This window comes from Chelonoidis abingdonii, chromosome 16, assembly GCF_003597395.2.
Source record: "Chelonoidis abingdonii isolate Lonesome George chromosome 16, CheloAbing_2.0, whole genome shotgun sequence".
NCBI classification, from domain to species: Eukaryota; Metazoa; Chordata; order Testudines; family Testudinidae; genus Chelonoidis; species Chelonoidis abingdonii.
The window spans coordinates 16,742,501-16,762,515 of NC_133784.1; the positions used below are offsets into that span (position 1 = coordinate 16,742,501).

Consider the following 20,015-nt stretch of genomic DNA (forward strand, 5'->3'; position numbering starts at 1 on the left):
GGGAAGAAATTTAGGAGAGAGTGAAGAGAGTCCCAAGATAATAACATACAGTTGCAGTGCTCATTAGATGCACCTCCTAGCCAAAGACTTCCATGTTCCCGAAATAAAGGCTAATGTTGAAACTGCAAAATACTTCATAACAACCACTTTACAGCATCTGCTCTAAAAAAAGTGAGAGGAATCAAGCTAACTCTCCCACAAAACATGCAATGAAACTCAGTAGTGGAGTGTTTTGAGCACTATATCAAGAACTCGCCTAATCTTATGACAGTTTGTGAACAAAATCATGAAAAAATAGATGGCACTGTCACAGCCAAAGTTCTCATAATTGGGCTTAAGAGAAATGTGGGACATATGCTAAGTATCCTGAAGCCTATTTCTGTAGCCTTGAACAAAATGCAGGGAAACAGCTGTTTTATTGCTGACGCTGTTGAAATTTGGAAGGAACTGAGTGAGATCTTAAAAAGAGAAATATGCAATGACAGAGTTAAATTACAAACATTAAAAAAAACAAATGGGACAAGCACTATCTCCAGCTCCTTTTCTTGCAAATATTCTCAATACTTGGTATCAGGGTCAAACTTTAACTGCTGAAGAACAGGAATTGGCTATGACATGGACATCCAGCAATCGTCTCTCCATAAAGCCAACTATAATAAACTTCAAAGTTAAGGGTGAACCATTCAAGAAATATATGTTTGCTGATGATGTTTTAAAGAAAGTCACAGCAGTGAACTGGAGGAAGTCACTTAAACACCTTGATTCAGAGACTGTTGAAGTGATAATCTCACTTTTAACAGCAGTAGCTTCTTCTGCTGGTGTAGAAAGAATATTTTCCTCCTTTGGACTAATTCATTCCAAACTGAGAAATCAGATTATGAATAAACAGGAAAATGAAGGAGAAGATGACTGAGTTAGCTGCAGAAGCCAATATTTTAAATTTCTCATGTTGACGTGGTGACATAGTCGATTTAATTTATTTCGAAACTATTATAGTTAAAAACAATTTTAACAAAAACAAATTTTTTTAAAAAATGACTATTTAACTAAGTTCAAAAATTCATATGCTTGTTTTGTTAAAATATTATACTGTATGTTTGCTGTTGAAGAAAAAAATCCAGAATACATAATGTTGTTTTAGTTAAATAAAACAATTTAAATGTCTATCTGGTGATGTTCTCCCCCTAATACAGCATAACAAGAAAATCCTCCAAATTTAATGATTAACCTGTTGAATTGGAGATAGTTCACGCCCAATGACTTCATAAATATCTGCTTCAATTACCTTTGATAAATGAAATAACCAATCATTCATTTTCTGATATAGATGTAAAACTAATCTGAAAAAAGTTTTCAAAAAAAACCACTTTAAAAATGTATAGTGTGTACTTTCTAAAAATGAAACCTACATCTATCTCTGAGTTGTGAAGAATATGCATTAAGGTTTTAACAACCAACAAAAATGCACTTTTATTTAAAAATCCATGATTAAATTGAGTCTTCCAGACTAGTGATTTAAATCACGATTTAAATCATACTGATTTAAATCAAATCCACCCTGTCTTCAAATTTGACATAATTCAGGAAATCATATTTTGCTAACAACTCCTGGTACTTAATAACTCTGAACTGGAGATTAGTCATCAAGAATACTTTTCTACCCAAAAGGTCAAGGTGTTTAGCACCCCTGTCAGTTGGAGGAGTCTTGGAGTACTATACCCTAGACCTTTCTCTAGCCACTTGCACTACTAAGGAGTATGGCACCAGATGTGTGAATAAAAACTCTGCCCCTTAAGCTAGCATGAAATATCATTTCTCAGCTCTCCCTGGGGCAGGGGCACAAGAGGCAGGGGTATGCCACACTGATCTAGTGGGGCCCAAAATGGTTTGGCTAACTGGAAGGGCCACTCTCAAAAGGGTCAGAGGATATCCAATAGGTCCTATTGCATATTCTGGACCTCTAAGAGGTATATGCAGCTCAGTGCCACAACTCCTGATACTGCTTGTGGTCATCAAGTAGAAAAGGAGATGATGAAGCAACTGCCTCATCTGACGAGAAGGATAACATACTTGTTGGAACTGGTGCAATTGGCTCGACTTCATGCACCAAGCATTCTGACAGAGCCAATTGGTACTGCCTGGGAGAGGAGGATCAGTGTGATTCCTGCACAGATCCCGGACACCTACTGTAAGGATCCCAAAGGCCCCAGGGCAACCAGTAAGGATTGACCAGAAAAGCAGTGGGCCAAGGCATCGGGTACCAGCAGTTCCCTGGGTAGCCATATTCAGAAGGACGTGGACAGTTCCAATACCTTCTTTGGTCTCCAACCAGGCTTGTTTCTCCTGCAGGTGGGAAGCCTCCTCTGGAGTGTCAGATTCACTTGATGAAATGATAGGCTCCTCTTATGCCGGTGGTGCTGACAGTACTGATGGGAGGATGGTTGCAGACGTAGTTGTTGAAGATACTCTTCCCCTCAAGGTGGTTTGCCTAGTTGTAGAGATGTCTTTAAGAGTTCAGCCTGATAGCAGGAGAGACTGTGGGTATGACAGAGTAAATATATCCTCCAGTGAGATAAAGGCTTCAGTCTTCCTTTTTGGTTTGGGGAGCCCCTGAGGAGGGTACTGGCAGATCCTGGGTCTAGTGTTCAGACAGCTCCATTGTGGGATCCCCTGATGGTGTCCCAGCATTGATCTCCCAGATGGAACCGCTAGGTACTGCTCATTAGATTTGTGGACTGGAGCTGGAGCCCGTACTGTCACATCCTTCTTCCTTTGGCCAATCCTTCTTGGATAGAAGGTATGTGTAGACCTAATTCTTTAGGACCCACACACAAGGACTCACCTGATTTTGACTGAGATGGGGAGGGATCTTTTCTCATAGAGGCAGATCTGGACAGAGATCTGTCCTTATGCCTATATTCTTGTTCCCTACTCTAGTAAGAGGGTTTCTTAGACTTAAAGAGATTTTGCGTCAACTCTGGAGCTCATGCTCAGAGGGGTGCTGCTCACCTTCTGAACCCCTTTTACAGAGTGGTCTCCAGAGTTTGAATCTGAATGAGGTCTCATGGCCTGCTCCATGAGGTGCTTCTCCAGATGGAGCTCATGAATTCAGAGAGAAAATGAGTGGCAGATGCTGCACTTGGTGGCAATATGAGCCTCCCCAAAAGAATAAAGGCAGGCCTAGTGGTTGTCGCTAATGGAGAAGGAAGGGGGGTGGGAGATACAGTTCGTGAAACCCAGAACTTTTGCTATAGTCCCCCTTTGCAGGGAGAAATGCTGCAAGGTGGGGAGAACTAAATTTACTCCGAAAACTATAAAAACACTAAACTATTACAAAGTATTTAAATTTATTCATACATTCACAGCAAAAGAAGATCAAAGCAGGCACAGAGGATTCCGACTGAGACCATGTGATGGTCAGAAGGAACTAGAGACCTCTCAGTCTAGACTGCCCTGTATACTTTCAGTCTGGAGCACAATTTTGTTTTAGTATTCTATATAGTTATATATTTATTATTGGTGGGAGACTATATTGTAACAAGCAATAATACACCCAGAGATACATCTCAACACTCTCTGGGGAGATATTGTGGATCCCTTGAATCTGTCTGTGATGGAAACAAACTGTCTAAATGCCTTCCAGAATTATTTGATTCCATCTAGGTAGAAGGCCAACACTCTTCTAAGATATGAAAACAAGTCTCCTGTTGAGACTTAGGCAGTTTTGGACAAAAACATGGGTAGACGAATGGACTGGTTAAGATGAAATTCCAACAGTACCCTAGGTAAGAATTTAGGGCATGGGCATAAAGAGACCTTGTCCTTGAAGAACACTCTAAAGGGGGACCCGCCATCAAGGCCCCAATTTCTCCAACCCTGTAGACCAATATGATAGCTACTAAAAACGCCATCTTCATGGACGAGTTATGCACATTGCCACTGGTTCAAATAGAGGTCTTATGAGATATTTAAGTACCACGCTGAGTCCCAAGTTGGAGTGGGGTTCGAATCTGGGGAGTAGAGAGTCCCAAAACCCGTAATAAACCTTAATGCCATAGGATGAGTAAATATGTATACCTTTTCTACTGGAAGATTAAAACGCTGATTTTGCAGCCAACTGAAACTTAGTCAAGCTGACAACCCTGATTTCTTTAGATCCAACAGCTAATCCAGGATGACATAGCAATACAGATTCAAGCACAAGTCAGTGACAATGGCACCAATGGCATCTCAGATTTCTGCAGGTAAGTAATTTGGGTTGACTCCTTTTTATTGTTCAGTAACACCTGCTGCACTTCTGCAGAGCAGGAAGATTCTAACCCTGCGAACCAGTGAGGAAACATGCTCTAAGGTGGAGAATCCCTATGATGGGGTGAAACACATGATCTGCACCCTGGGAGAGGAGATGGGAAAAGGTCAGAAATTTGAATGAAAAATGGACGCACAGGTGGAGTAGGTAAGAGTGCCAAGCATATATCAGCCAGATTGGTATTGTAAGGATAACCATAGCTTTGTCTTGTCTGATCTTGTTCAACACCCTTAGTATTAGTTGTGTTGGAGGAAATTCTTAGAGCAGACCCTTCGTCCAAGGGTGGTGGCTAGTGTTCTCTTGAGCAGAACGGAGGACACTTATCGTTCTTGGACATGGAAAAGAGATCCACCGGTACAAATCTCCACCTTTGAAACACACTGGAAACTCTGAAAGACCAACTCCCATTCGTAGTCCTAGGAGATGCGCCTACTGAGAATGTCCACTGTGGCATTCTGAATGCCTGGGAGACAGACAGCTGAAAGATTGGATCTGATGGGTTATACACCAGTTCCAGTTTCACAGTTTTGGCACATAGGGAAAGGAAACTTGCTCCTCCCTGTTTGTTGATATAGAATGTGCATGTCACATTGTCTATAATGATCCTGATTGATTTGCCCCAATGAGGGGTAAGAAATGAAAGCAAGTGTTCCTGACTGCCCTGAGTTCTAGCAGGCGGACGTGGAGACTGGTTCCTGAGGTGGCCATATGCCCTGAGTGGTGAGGGCACTGAGGTGATCCTATCCCAACAGTGATGCATCTGTTGTCATGGTTGTTGCTGGAGCTAGCTCAATGAAAGGGATGCCATTGCAAATGCTGGGCTGATTCTTTTCCACAAGTCTAGGGAATTCCTCATCTATAGGGGAACTGTAACCTGTCTGTCCAAAGTGTCTCTGGCCTGTGAATAAGTCATTCTGAGCCAGACATGAAAGCGGCAGAGGGATAGCTTTGCCTGGTCGGTCATGAAAGTGCAAATTGCCATGTGTCCCAGGAGCTGTAGACAGTTCCTTATTGTAGTTCAAGGACTTCCTTGAAATGTCCTGACCAGACTTGACAAACTTATGAACCTGTTTGTGGGAAAGGTAGGATTGGGCTACCAATGAATCCAAGTATGCTCCTATCAACTGTATTTTTCTGTACAGGGGCTAATTGTGGATTTTCTTGCATTTTGATGTAAACTCAATTCCTGAAAAAGAAAAAGCAGAAGATCAGCCTTTGGGCAGTGATTTGTCAGGGTACAGAAAAACTAGAATCTCCTGTCATCAGAGGTAAGCAGCCACTACCACCAGGAACTTTGAGTACACCTGTGGAGCCTCAGAGAGACCAAAAGGAAGTACTCAGTACTGAAAATGATCCTGGCCTATAGTAAAATGTATGTTTTTTCCTGTGTGATGGGTGTCTTGCTATATGGAAATAGTTGTCTTGTAGGTCAAAGGTTGAAAAGCAATCACCTGCCTCTACTGAAGGGACTATAGCTGCCAGAGTCACCATCCTGTGTATAACAACTGCTGTGAAGATGGACCTGGTAGTGGTGTCTGTGGCCTCCAAGGACACTTGAAAAGTAAGAAGATGGACTGAAATTGTCCCCTATGTTTCCCTGTGGAAGAAATGTCAGTAAATTTATTATAGCTTGTAAAATTATATTTAGTAATGATTGCCTGATAGTTTGTGATCTGAAATTGCAGGGTCATGGATGAATAAGATTTCCATCCAAAAAGGTCTAGCCTCTTTTGGTCCTTACAGGATAGATCTGGAGTAGTGTTGCTTATGCCGCTCTTTTACTGCATGCACCACCAGGGAGTGAGATGGAGGGCTGGAGAAGAAAAATTGTGAGGGGGAACATAATATTTTTTATCTGTCCCTTTACAATGGTAGTGGGTGTTTGCCATACAATCTTAGCTGAGTCCAGGAGCACCTCATTAATGGTCGGAGTTGATGACTTTACAATGTCTAGCTGTTTGTGGTCTGGCAAATTGCTGGCAACGTGCAGTCCAGGGATCCCACCACTCTTGTTGTCATGCACAAGGAGCTTCTCTGTGAATGTCAAAAAACAGGTTCCTACACAGATACATAGGAGAACCCTGTACAGAGATAGACTGAATTGAAGTCTCCCTTATTCTCCTCAATATCCTCCCAATGACGAGGTAGAGGCACCAGCAGAAAAGGGTGGAGAGTCCTATGGTACCAGAGGAAGATGGTAATCTGGGGATTGAGGTCTTGGTACCAAAAGACACTTGGTACGCACGAGCAGTGGGGGCTCTGGTTCATCTATCTCAGACAAGTCCTTAGAGCACACTGGAATGGGTTACCTAGGAAGGTGGTGGAATCTCCCTCCTTAGAGGTTTTTAAGGCCTGGGTTGACAAAGCCCTGGCTGGGATAATTTAGTTGGGGATTGGTCCTGCTTTGAGCAGAGGGCTGGACAAGATGACCTCCTGAGGTCCCTTCCAACCCTGATATTCTATGATTCTTGCGGTACCGAGTGGCGGATCCGTACCAGCGTGGCCTGAAGTAGGCGATACCGCTGATTGCGAGCGTACCATCCCAGGGGCTGTTGGTATCTGAAGCTGTGGTTTGCCAGGCACCAACGGTGCCTTGTAGGTAGGTACCAGTGGCGGGCTGTAACCAATGAGTCCACTCTGAAGTGCTTATCCTTGCCCTCCTTGTCTCTCACAGATGGTACCATCTCTGAGCTGCGTTTCTCTTTAGAGTCTGGGACTTGCTGGCCCCACTGGTACCAGAGGAGGAGTCTTTCATCTCTGTGGTACCAAGCCAAGAGGTTGAGGCTTCCAAGACCATAGATCTAACAAAGGACAAGATCAGTTTTGTATGATGACAGGCCATGTGCCTCTTCTTTGATGCTTTCCCTGAGGCTTCCATACATAGCCTTCCCCTTTTTAGGGGAAACCTGCAACCGCTGTTGAAGGGGTGCTGGATTTGTCCAGAGACCAGGGCCACCCAGAGGATTCAGGGGGCTTGGGGTCTTGGGCGGCGGGGGGCCCCCACTTCAGCGGTAATTCGGCAGTGGGGGGTCCTTCCGCTCTGGGAACCGCCGCCAAGTGCCTCGAATATCCACGGCGGGGGCCCCCCGCCGCCCAATTACCACCGAAGACCCAGCACTTCGGTGGGGGGTCCTTCCGCCCCAGGGCGGAAGGCCCCCCCGCTGCCCAAGACCCAGAGCGGAAGAAGCTTTGGGGGCCCAGGTCCCGTGAGAGTTTTCCAGGGCCCCTGGAGCAAGTGAAGGACCCTGCTCCAGGGGCCCCGAAAAACTCTCGTGGGGGCCCCTGCAGGGCCCGGGGCCTGAGGCAAATTTCCCCTCTTGCGTCCCCCCACCTCTGGACAGCCCTGACAGAGACAGGTGTACAGTGGAGGTCTCCTGACCTGACTTAGAAGACGGTTAAAGTGCCCTCAGCAGCAGCCTCAGTTTAATTTCCCTGTTCTTCCTTGCCCCAGATTTGAAGGCCAGGCAGAAGTTGCACTTCTGGGAGATCTGGGACTCCCCCAAGCAACAACACACTTGGAGTGGCCACCACATACTGACATAGCCTCTCAACAAGAAAGGCAACATTTGAAACCTTGGAAGCCAGGCATGCCCTGCCAGGAGAATAAGGCTCCCGGAAGAACAGGAAGGAGATGAAACAAGTAAATCCTCTCATTACTTATAGCTAACTAACTATAAGCTATCTACTAACAACTAAATATACCACCTAATCCTAAACCAAAAACAATAGATAAACTGCACAAGGACATACTTGAGGCACACTCAAGGCAGACACACTAAGGCTCCATCTCAGGCCAAAGCAGTTGAGAAGTAACTGAAGGCAGTTCACCCACGCATCCTTATATAGTCTTGGTGCATGGCACCAGGATACAGAGGATGCATGTCCAGGCCAAACAAACACTGCTAACAGAAAAATCTCCAGTCAAGGGCTCAAGAGGCACATGTACACCTGCAGAGGAGCACTCAAAAGGGACACTACTCAAAGCAACAGCTAAAGCTGATAAACAGAAATTGTGGGATTTGGATAGCTTTTAAGATTCCTAATATTCATTAACAACTTGTTACAAGACCACTCTTAGAATGGCTTCTTTTAGGTAACTGATTTAAATACTCTCCCCCCACCCACAGGACTTAATTAAGATTAGAGAGACAAGGTGAGTGAGGTAATATCTTTTATTGAACCAAATTCAGTTGTCGAGAGAGACAAGCTTTCGAGATACACAAAGCTCTTCCTCAGGTCTAGGAAAGGTACTCAGATGTCCCAGCTAAATACAAGGTCGAACAGATAGTTTAGCATAAGTAGTTAGCGCTAGTTATTGAAGCTGGTTCAATAAAAGCTATTACCTCACCCACACTGTCTGTCTAATATCCTGGGACTGACATAGCAACAACAGCACTGCATATAACAATTAATTCCATTTACAAACTATTTAACTTATTCATAATAAACCAGGCAGGACTTACCTACCCTTTGCCATGTATAAACTTTTTCAGTTATTTATGATACACAGAGAGGACCGAGTATTGATTTTGGGATTAATGAACCTTAGCTGTTGTCATGGTATAATTCCCCACTCTGAACCTTAGCATCCAAGAGATGGGGTACCAGCATGAATTCCTCTAAGCTTAATTACTAGCTTAGAACCTGTAGCGCTGCCACCAACCAGGAATTACAGTGCCTGGTACACTCTGGTCCCCCCAAACTGCTCGGGGACCCCCAAGACCCAGACCTTCTGCTATCTAACACAAGAAAAGAGTAACACCCTTCTCCACCGTTGCTCTCCCATGCTCCCTCCTGGGTTACCCTGGAAAGATCACTGTGATTCAAAACTCCTTGAATCTTTAAACAGAGAGAAAATTCACCTTCCCCCCTCCTTCTTTCCCCCTCCCAGACTTCTTTCCTGAGAGAGACAGTAATCCTGACACAGAGAGAATTAGCCTCTCTCCCCTCCTTCCCTCCTTTTCTCCCCACCATTCCCTGGTGAATCCAGACCCCATCCCTGGGGTCTCACACCAGAATAAAAAAACAATCAGGTTCTTAAACAAGGAACTTTTAAATTAATAGAGAGAAAATAATTATCTGTATAAATTTAAAATGGAATAGTATCAGGGTCTTTATCAGCTATAGACCACTGGGAATACCTCCCAGCCCAAGTATAACAAGTACACAGATTAAAATCCTTTCAGCAAAATACAAATTTGAACCCTTCAGCCAAATACCAACAATTAATAACTCCTTCGCAGCCAAATGCACATTTGCAATAAAGAAAACCAACAATAAGCCTAACTCACTTTATCATCATACACTTTTATTTTAGAACTTTATAAGAGCTGTATCAGGGAGATTGGAGAGAAAACCTGGTTGCACGTTCTGGTCCCTCTGAGCCGCCAGATGAACCAACTCACCAAAAAACAAATACAGCACACACAGACACTTCCCTCCCTCAAGATTTGAAAGTATCCTGTCCCCTGATTCGTTCTCCGGTCAGGTGACAGCCAGGCCTACTGAACTTGTTAACCCTTTATAGTCAAAGAGATATAAAGTACTTCTGTGCTATTAACTTTTCTTATCTGTTTATGACAGCTGTAATTTACCTACATAGAAGTGTCCCATCCAAGTGCAGATCCATTCTCTAAAGTGAAATCTCTATTAAAAGCTGTCCACAGAGTCATAGAGAAGCAACTGTAACTGAAGTAACCACGACATGTTGTTTGTGTTTTGTTTATATTTTCCTTTCTTTAATGAGGAAATAGTCATAGTTAAAAACTGCAATTGTTTTGCTTGTCTTCAATCCTGGTGTCCCCTACGATAGTGGTTTTCAACCTTTTTTCATTTACAGCCCCCTTTGGAAATTTCAAATGAGGTGCAGACCCCCTTGGAAATCTATTGTCTGTATATACAGAGTTGAATTCTGTTCAGTCAGTTTTCAGTCTAAGTCTTTCGCGGACCTCAGACTTAGTTCCTGGACCCCTGGGTTGAGCACCACTGTCCAGAGGCATAAAAAGTATGTGACTAAAACACTGGGAGTGATATCCCTGAATTGTTATTAAGAGACATAATTATTAAGATTTGGCCTACTATTTCTTGTTTTTCTAGACTATACATTTTAGTAATTTGGGGGATTATATAATTTGGCACTCAACAGCTGAAGACACTGCTTTCTACCCGACAATATGTCAATCACAGGGAACAGACTACACAGAATCCATATGTTCTTCCAAATTATTGTAACTTGTCCCACAATGACCAAATTCACAATTACAGCTGCAGGAAATAACATACTGAGAGTTTTTTGGAAACTCTGCTACTATTACTCAATGGCAATGCCACAACAACTAGAGTGACGGGACAGCACAAGACTGCAATGTCATGCAGCGATCATCTTTGAATGACATATCAGCTGCTTCACAGGAAACACCTGACTTTACACCAGCAAAGGCAACAAAACAGCTTTCTAAAACAAAGCCTCAGACTAAAACCTGTTTTTTCAGACAAAGAGGAAGAATGCTCTTGAGGTTAAGGAACTGCCTTAAGGACTCTAGGTTCAATTCCCTAGTCTCTCTCTCACTTCCTATGTGACCTTGGGTAAGTCGCTTTCTCTCTCTGCCTCAATTCTTCATCTACAAAATGGGGGTAATACTACTTCCTTGCCACCACCTTTTGTCTATTTAGACTGTAATCTCCTTGGGGCAGTGACTGTCTCTTACTTTGTATATGTACAGCACCCAGCACAAGGGAGCCACAAATTCTATTGAAACCTCAAAGGCACTACAGCAAGACAAAAGTAACAGAAGATCAAAATAAGTTGGCAGCATCCCTATAAATTATAGAACATAAGCACAAAGTGACTAGAAAATAATCACTCAGACTTAAGAGCTCCTCAGAACAGAGAACTTGACCTTGACTTATGTTAGGAAAGCACTTAGCACACTGTGATTACTACTGGAAATAAAGCATACACACTGAGGGGACATGCATGAGAACGGTGCCCCCAGACTGCCCAGCTAACTCCTAGCTAAAGGCACAGGGCCAAAGAGCAGGCACAACATGAAGGACAACCTACAGGCAGGCTGGGGGTTGGAAAAAACATTTCAGCTTTTATATACAGAAGCCCCAAATCTCATCTCTTAGCACATTCTTCTCAACACTGCACTTTCCAAAGAGATGGTTACTCACACAAAGATGTTATCTTTTGGCATGATGTGACTTAACTCTTCACCCATTTGGAAAATTTTGTGGAATCGGTGATTATAAACATCTGTCACCACCATCTGAAAGAGTGAAGTTAGAGATGGTTAGACAAACTAAAATAATTCACAATTCTAGAAACAGTTCCTCATTTTTCTCTCTCAGACATTTTTAATGTACACGTCACCAAAGTGTTGATGGAGGCTCTACAGTGACACCTTATGGTTGATCTGACATACTATTAACTGAACCTAATCAGACCAACGAGGCAGAGAATAACAATTGGGCCTGATTTTTCAGAGGCACTGAGTACCTGCAGCTCTCAGTGGCTTCATGTCAAGCACAGTGGCCATTGTGCGTGAAGATATCATCATACATCCCAGCAGGCTGGCATGTAACACAGAGATAACCGAACACTTAATAACTACAAAGGAACTGAACTAATCCTCTGAACTAGCATGAGGTAACAAATTATATACATAGGAATCCAGACAACTTCCCACGAACCACAGGTTTCAAGCCTGACATTTTAATGGGCAATAAAATTATTCACTTCTTAAGAAAGATAAAGTACATCCCATTTCCTGTTGCTACTAAGGAGGTTTCTAAGGAATAGATACCCCCAAAGTAGTAATATGAGGGACAAAAAGGATAAACTAAGAGGAGTTGCAATGGTAGTGGCAGTCATTTTTCTGTCTCTTCCCTCATCCTCCCACCCCCTCCTTTTAAAACCATTATTACTGTCATTACTATAATGGAGGTATCAAAGTGAACAGGGCTTGCCTGCGTCATGTCTTTCTTTTTAGAATTCAGGCAAGCAAGGAGTTATGTATCAGTCCAATCAGTTAATGTTTAGTTACTATTTTGCTCCTCTTTGCTTATTGTCCATTTCAAAGTTTTTCGAATAATAAAATGCTTTAAAAAGAAAGAACACATTTATTAGAAAAATTATTGTGTGTGCTTGGTCTTACATTTTCTGCAGGGATCTTGGAGAGTTTGGAAAGAGCTTCACACAGGTCTGATATAGCCCCCATCATTGGCACAACTACCCGATACTGGAAACAGAGAGAATGTTAAACTTACACGAGGCAAAATAAATCCAAGCATGAAGCAGCATGTTAGCAAATGGGAGTTGAGCCATTTGTTAGTCCTGACATCTTAAAAGCAGAGAATACTATGGCAAATGGGGTTTCCAGTCACACTTGGCTGTCTTCAGTGTCTCAGGCTCAGATTTAAAGCCCAGACAGCCATAGCACAAATCACAGAATTTCACCCAGCAATTCCTCTGTCTAGTCCAATAACTTGGGGTGGAACTAGATCTTTTAGAAAAACATCCCATCTTGATTTCAAATGATGGAACAATCCACCACACTGCCCCAAAAAGCTGTTCCAATGGTTAAATACCCTTACTGCTGAAAAATCTCATTACAAAAGGTACTGTCCTAGAAAAACTCTCCCAGAATGTTTTGACTTTATGTATCTAAAGCAGGGGTGGGCAAATTTTTTGGCCCGAGGGCCATATCCGGGAATAGAAATTGTATGGCAGTCCATGAATTCTCACAAAATTGGAGATGGAGTGTGGGAGGGGTGAGGGCGCTGGTTTGGGGTGACGACAGAAATGAGAAGTTCAGGTGCGGGAGGGGGCTCTGGGCTGGGGGAATGGGGGTGTGTGTGAGGGCACAGGCTGGGAATGCGGGCTCTAGGGTGGGGCTGGGGATGAGGAGTTTTCGGTAACAGCAGGGTGCTCTGGGCTGGGGCAGGGGGTTGGGGTGTGGGAAGGGGTGCAGACTCTAGCTGGGGGTGCAGGCTCTGGGCTGGGGATGAGGTGTTTGGGGTACAGGACGGTGCTCTGGACTAAGATTGAGGGGTTCGGAGGGTGGGAGGGGCATCAGGACTAGGGCAGAGGGTTGGAGCAGAGGGCTGGGGTGTGGGGGATGGCTCAGAGGTGCATGCTCCAATGGGTGCTTACCTCAAGCGGCTCCCGGAAGCAGCTGCATGTTCCTTCTCCAGCTCCTATGTGGAGGTGCAGCCAGGCAGCTCTGCACGCTGCCCCATCTGCAGGTATTGCCCCTGCAGAGCCCATTGGAGCACCGGAGGGGGCCATTAGAGCGGGGCATTTGGAGTGCATAGGAGAGGGAGGGGGGCCATGCCACTGCTTCCGGGAGCCACATGGAGCAGCCCCCAACCCTGCTCCCTGGCAGGAGCACCACAGGGGGGCTGTGCCATGGCTTCCGGGAGCTGCACCCAACCCTGATCCCCGGCTGCAGCGCCGAAGCAGGTCAAGCCCCACTCCACAGTGGGAGCTTGAGGGCCGGCTTAAAATGGCTGGTGGGCTGGATGCAGCCCATAGTTTGCCCACCCTGATCTAAAGCAAGCACCAGGAAAGGAGGAAGCCACAGTCAGGTTGGCTGGATTTCTACTATACCTCATGTAAATTGGAGTTAACCAATGTGTCTTCCTGCAAATCATTACTCCAGAACTATCTAACTCCTATAAGGATATCACATAGGCACTGGCTAAAATCAGAGATTTCCTACAGCCACTGGGAATACTTTGCAGAGAGGAATAAATATTTTCCAGACACAAGTTGAGACTAATGCCAGGAGTCAAGCTCTCCCCTCACTTCCACTCAAAGCCTTCCACCAGTCTCCATCCTCCTCATCGCACGAATGGTAGGCTCTCCAAGCTTGCACTAACCCTTTGGGAGCCAATCAATACTACCACAGCCTATCGGCATCAGGCACCTGCAACCCACTATGGCCTTCCAGCACTGAGTGCGCCACTCCCATACCACCACACGAAGTGAGCTTTTCTATATAAAAAAAAATTTATTCAGCTCATGCAATAGCTGTCTCCTGCCTGTGATTAGATGTTCGGCTGTGTGTGTGTGTGTTCTCCCTGTGTGCTACCCCAGCTTTGTGCAGACAGCCATCACAGCAGACCTCAAGCGAACTGCCCAATGAGCACAAGATCCTTAAGGTACAAAGGCACCAAGCCAGGTTTATTGTCGACAAAGCATGGTAATAGAACCTGGTAGACTCTACGAGGATAGTAAGACATCTATGCCCATGACAAGGATGCAGCTCAGTGAATGGAAGGACTTTCCATTCCCCCCTCAGCTGGACAAAGATACTCCCTCTGAGATATATCTTCATACCCTGAAACAAACAAAGTATGTACTACCTCTGACATAGTTACTGCCCCCAACGTGGCTAGTTATCACCTTGTACATGTTGGTTCAATCAAAACATCTTTATTACATACGATCATTCTGACCTTATCTTTTAGTAGGGGTCAGCGTGTTCCTGTTATCCTTGTGGATTGCTTTTGTACCATCCTTAATATCGGGATGCTCTGGTACCACTTGATATCGGGATGTGTTTGCATGAGCGCTCTGTGCTTAGCACTTCTTAGGAATGTGTATTTCTGCAATATCAGCCCTGTTCTTGCCAGATTCTGTGAGCAGGTCCTGCCTCATACCAGGCCTCTGATACTCATAGACTCATAGGTCAGAAGGGACCAATATGATCATCTAGTCTGACCTCCTGCACAAGGCAGGCCACAAAACCCTACCCATACACATTTATAACAACCCCGAACCCATGACTGAGTTATTGAAATCCTCAAAATTGAGATTTGAAGACCTCAAGCTGCAGGGAATCACCAGCAAGCGACCCTGCCCACGCTGGCAGAGGAAGGCGAAAACCTCCAGAGCCCCGCCAATCCGCCCTGGAGGAAATTCCTTCCCGACCCAAATATGGCGATCAGCTAACCCTGAGCATGTGGGCAAGACTCACCAGCCAGCACCCAAGAAAGAATTCTCTGCAGTAACTCAGTTCCATCCATCCAACATCCCTCACAGACCATTGAGCAGACTTATTCTGCCGATAATCCAAATCAATGCCCAAATTAAACTATCCATCATAACATCCCCTCCATATACTTATCAAGCTTGTCTTAAAGCCAGATAAGCCTTTTGCCCCACTACTTCCCTCGGAAGGCTGTTCCAGAACTTCACTCCCCTAATGGTTAGAAACCTTCTTCGTAATTTCAAGTCTAAACTTCCTAATATCCAGTTTGTACCCATTCGTCCTCGTGCCTACATTAGTACTAAACTTAAATAATTCCTCTCTCCCCCTATCTCAGGATCTCTTCCTAGTACATTGCCCACTTCCTGATTCCTGCTCCAAGGGACAAGTCAACATGCACCCTGCTGGTGACATATCAGAGGAAAGACATCACTTACCAGAAACCGTCATTCAAGAGAGCCTCCTCTGTGCAAGCAGACACACCTGAGGCCCCTCCCATCCAGCATCAACCTTCAGAACCTCTTCAAAAGCAGTGTCATCAGCAAATGCATGCACACCCCCTTCTGGTACCTCATGTGCTGAACATTTGATTACATAAGGGAGCACACCAGCCCCATCACCTTCATTCCTTCTCCTGAACTGCAGAGACCCATTTACATGGAGAACTCTGAAGTAAAAGGGAATACAGGAAGGTATTGTGAATGAGCAGGGGCAATGCTCAAAGAACAACAGTTACTGATAAGCTGCCTTTCTTCTCTGAGAGTCTCTGAACATTCACATCTAGGGGAGCAGTGAGCGGTATTGCCCATATGGAAGGTGGGAGAGGAGTTTTAATGAATTAGAGACCGTAGCACCGCCTTCCCAAACTGAGCACTGAAACAGGATGCTACGTCGTACCTGGTGAGTGACACTGAACATAGTTACAGGAGTGTTCAACGGTGGTCCCCGTTAGCATCTCTGAATCTGCGATTCCTGAACACCTACTATTACAGTAAAACTAAAGAATATATCTAGGCCTACAGAGCAACACAGTCATCAGCATAATGACCAACTGTATCTAAAGGTTGACACAGTCATCATCATCATCATCATCATTCAAAAGGGTCCTCATCAGGGCAGGCACTGATGATAATATCAGCAAATGTCAAAGGGCTCTTGCATGCCAAACAAGACCTTGTAGCCAAAATGTGCCCTTACTCTCACTGCCAGGTATTATGCCTCCAGGAGACACACAGAGGGATTAACAGCCACTGCCCTGGATATTTGGGATGAACTTGACCACTGAAAGACCACATAAAAAATACGGCAGTACCATTTTTGTCTAACAATCTTGTCATCAACAACACATCTATAGAATTTATTTAATAAATATTCTTTATTAAATGTATTGAATAAAGACTGCGAGTGGATGGGCCGTTACACAAAGTAAAACTATTTCCCCATGCTTATTTCCCACCCCAGTACAGTTCTTTATAGCTCCTTGTCAAGTGTTGGAAATGGGCCATTTTCATTACCACTACAAACAGTTCTTTTTCTCTCCTGCTGGCAACAGCTCACCTTAACTGGTCACTCTCCTTATAGTGTGTATGGTAACACCCACTGTTTCATGTTCCCTCTGTGTATATATCTATCTTCCTTCTGTATTGTGCACTACATACATCCGATGAAGTGAGCTGTAGCTCACGAAAGCTTATGCTGAAATAAATTTGTTAGTCTCTAAGGTGTCACAAGTACTCCTGTTCTTTTTAATAAACAGTTGTTTAGCACATGCTCAGCCACATACAAAGTACCCAAGATCTAACAAAGAACACATGTTGTGGCACTCCTGAAGCTGAGGAAGGACGCAACAGAGTCAAAGAACTTTTGGCTTATATCACTACTATGTCACCTCAAGAAACTGTAGGAGCATCTCATCCTAAAACACCTATTACCATTCATTGAAAATCACCTAATCCCAGATCAAACTGGATTCTACCTAGGCAAGTCATGCACCAGTCAAGTACTGAATATCACTCAATACATTGAAGATGGCTTTGAAAAGTTTGTGGTAACAGGGGCCATGTTTGTCCGCTTATCAGCAGCATACAGTAGTGAATTATTGAAAGCACCTCACTAAAATATACAACATGATAAAAGATCACCACCTCAAACAACTGATTCAATTCCTATTAGAGAATCAATGCTTATATATCAAAACATGAGGGAAGCAGAATGGATGGCAGCAACAGAACAAGGCCTACGATAAGGGAGCATACTCTCACCAATACACTATAATATTTACACGAATGATCAACTGATCAATCTCAGCACAAGAAGTTTTATCTATGTCAACAACAAGCCAAGGATTTTGCCCAGATTGAAGCTACGCTAACATCGGTGACCTTTGGACTCTCTGTTTATTACACCAACAACCCAACTGCATGCCAACCCAGCCAAAACATGAGTCTCTTCTATCTTCAGAATCATGAGGTCAGTAGACAAATCAACGTAATCTGGAATGGGGTATCGCTTGCTGCTAGAATCCTGTCTGCCTTAGACTGACACTAACTATCTCACACTCTTTCCTTCAAGGCAAGCATGGAGAAGACAAAAGGGAAAGTTTGCACCCAGAACAAACTCAAAGCTTGCACATTTAAAATGGGGAACCAACCCAGCATTGCTACAAGCCACGGCACTTGCACTTTGCTATTCAACGGTTAAACATGCATGCCAGCATAGGAAAGATCGGTTCATTCAAAGCTGAACCCTGTCCAGGATGACAACTGCTGCTACATCACAGAATGTCTAAAACCAACAAATGAGAACTACTTTTATGTGCTTGCTAGAACCGCTTCACTGCATATCAGGAGAGCAGTTACAAGCAAAAGGGAACAATTATGGCAAGTCATAGTTACCAGATATCTGCTACATGGCCACACAGAGGCAGCCACACACCTGGAATCACAGAAAAGCTTCCGAGCTGCAATGGAACTACTTAGAAAAATCACCAACAGCTAATCAACTGAAAATATGGTACACACACCTCAAAACACTCAACAAGGACATCAAAATGCACACTGAGGTTGCCGAATCCCAAAGGTGCAGAGAACAACAGGTTGACTTGAAGATGTTTAAGTTGCCTCTGAACAAGAGTTGGCAGGTCAAAAGTCAACATTCAGAAGTGACCCAGATGACCAAGATATTTGTGACTGCAGTGAAACAAACCATGGAACATCTGTTGGTTTGCCAATTCCTGCCGGAACCTTGCACCACAGAAGATCTCACCAGGGCTACAGACAAGGCCATATCACATGCCCAACACATGTCCTTCCACCACAGTCAAAGGGCATAAGTAGTAGTAGTTAGATTAACATGAATCTTTTAGAGTGCACCAGCAAGGTTATGAATGGGGCATTTAGAGCACTTTACAAATCACATGCCTGTAATGTGCTTTGCCACACTATGTAGAAAAGCTCTAACGTGAACTACAAAGTTGGAGTGTGTTGCAATACGACCTGTCTCATTCGGATTTCTCTCTTTTAATACGTGGTAACAAAAATAGAATTTAGTTTACTACATGGGTGGAGTTCTGAGTCCTCTGTCTTGAGGCATACACCAAATGCTAATTAATTTGGGCTTCTTCTGTAGAAGTCAACCTTCTGATAAAAGTTAAGTTTAAGATTCTGTTTAACTTGGGTTCCTGGCATAGGGTCTGTGGAAAAATACAGGGAAGGATAAGTACTCACTGAGATGGTTTGGGTAAATATACAGCTTTAACTGTGTAAGCAGCAGTAAAAAGACAGGATTTTTTTCCATTTTTACACATCCTGGGCAGACAGCCAAACAAGTGGTAAGAGCTTATTTGTTTTAATACATCTTACAAACATATAAACAGAAGCAGTTAAGTTTTGTTTTAGCTACAATTTAAGAGAGCTGTAAGTTCTCAAGCTCCGTTAACATCTGAAAGCTTTAACTATAATTTTTGTAATATTTAATTAAGATTTGTAAACCCCGATTTTGGGATAAAATTTTCAAACCTTAAAATATAACCACGTAATTCTTCCCTCCTCCTTTTTTATCCTTAAACTAAAATGATGTTTTTGTTTGTATTTGGAGTTTATGAACAAATGTCCATTCCTAGGTGGGGTTCAGAAAAGAGGAACTATGCCATGACAATTGTACCTACAAACTTATCCAAATGTGTGCTCAATTGTAACAAGTATGAACAAGTTTATAAGATGTTACAATAACCTTTATCAACAAATACTGATGGGGAAAAGGTACAAAAGGGAGATAAAATAATGGAATTAATCAAAAACAAAAAGGCCGTGTTGATATGATTCAAGGCCGAGTTGAAATAATGGTTGTTAAAAACAGGAGATGTGGAGCTGGAAGTTAATGAGCCAAAACTGGTATGTTGGACAGTAGGTCTAATTGGTGGATAAAATAATCAAGAACATAAGAACGGCCATACCGGGTCAGACCAAAGGTCCATCCAGCCCAATATCTGTCTACCAACAGTGGCCAATGGTAGGTGCCCCAGAGGGAGTGAACCTAACAGGCAATGATCAAGTGATCACTCTCCTGCCATCCATCTCCATCCTCTGACAAACAGAGGCTAGGGACACCATTCTTTACCCATTCTGGCTAATAGCCATTTATGGATTTAACCACCATGAATTTATCCAGTTCTCTTTTAAAAACTGTTATAGTCCTAGCCTACACAACCT

General features: G+C 43.7%; 1 protein-coding gene across 6 annotated transcripts in view; it reads right to left on the reverse strand.

Moving 5' to 3' along the window:
- The window catches only part of USP4 (ubiquitin specific peptidase 4), a 143,721-nt gene that overhangs the window by 28,935 nt on the left and 94,771 nt on the right, over positions 1–20,015 (reverse strand). For 5 of the 6 annotated variants that reach the window (XM_032765780.2, XM_032765782.2, XM_032765781.2 and 2 more), the window contains 2 exons: positions 12,469–12,552; positions 11,486–11,580 (listed from right to left, as the gene is read on the reverse strand). In XM_032765780.2, the coding sequence (XP_032621671.1) occupies positions 11,486–11,580; positions 12,469–12,552 (179 nt within the window). Of the gene's footprint in view, positions 1–11,485; positions 11,581–12,468; positions 12,553–15,743; positions 15,974–20,015 lie in introns of those variants that run through there. The other variant, XM_032765784.2, reaches the window with a different exon arrangement.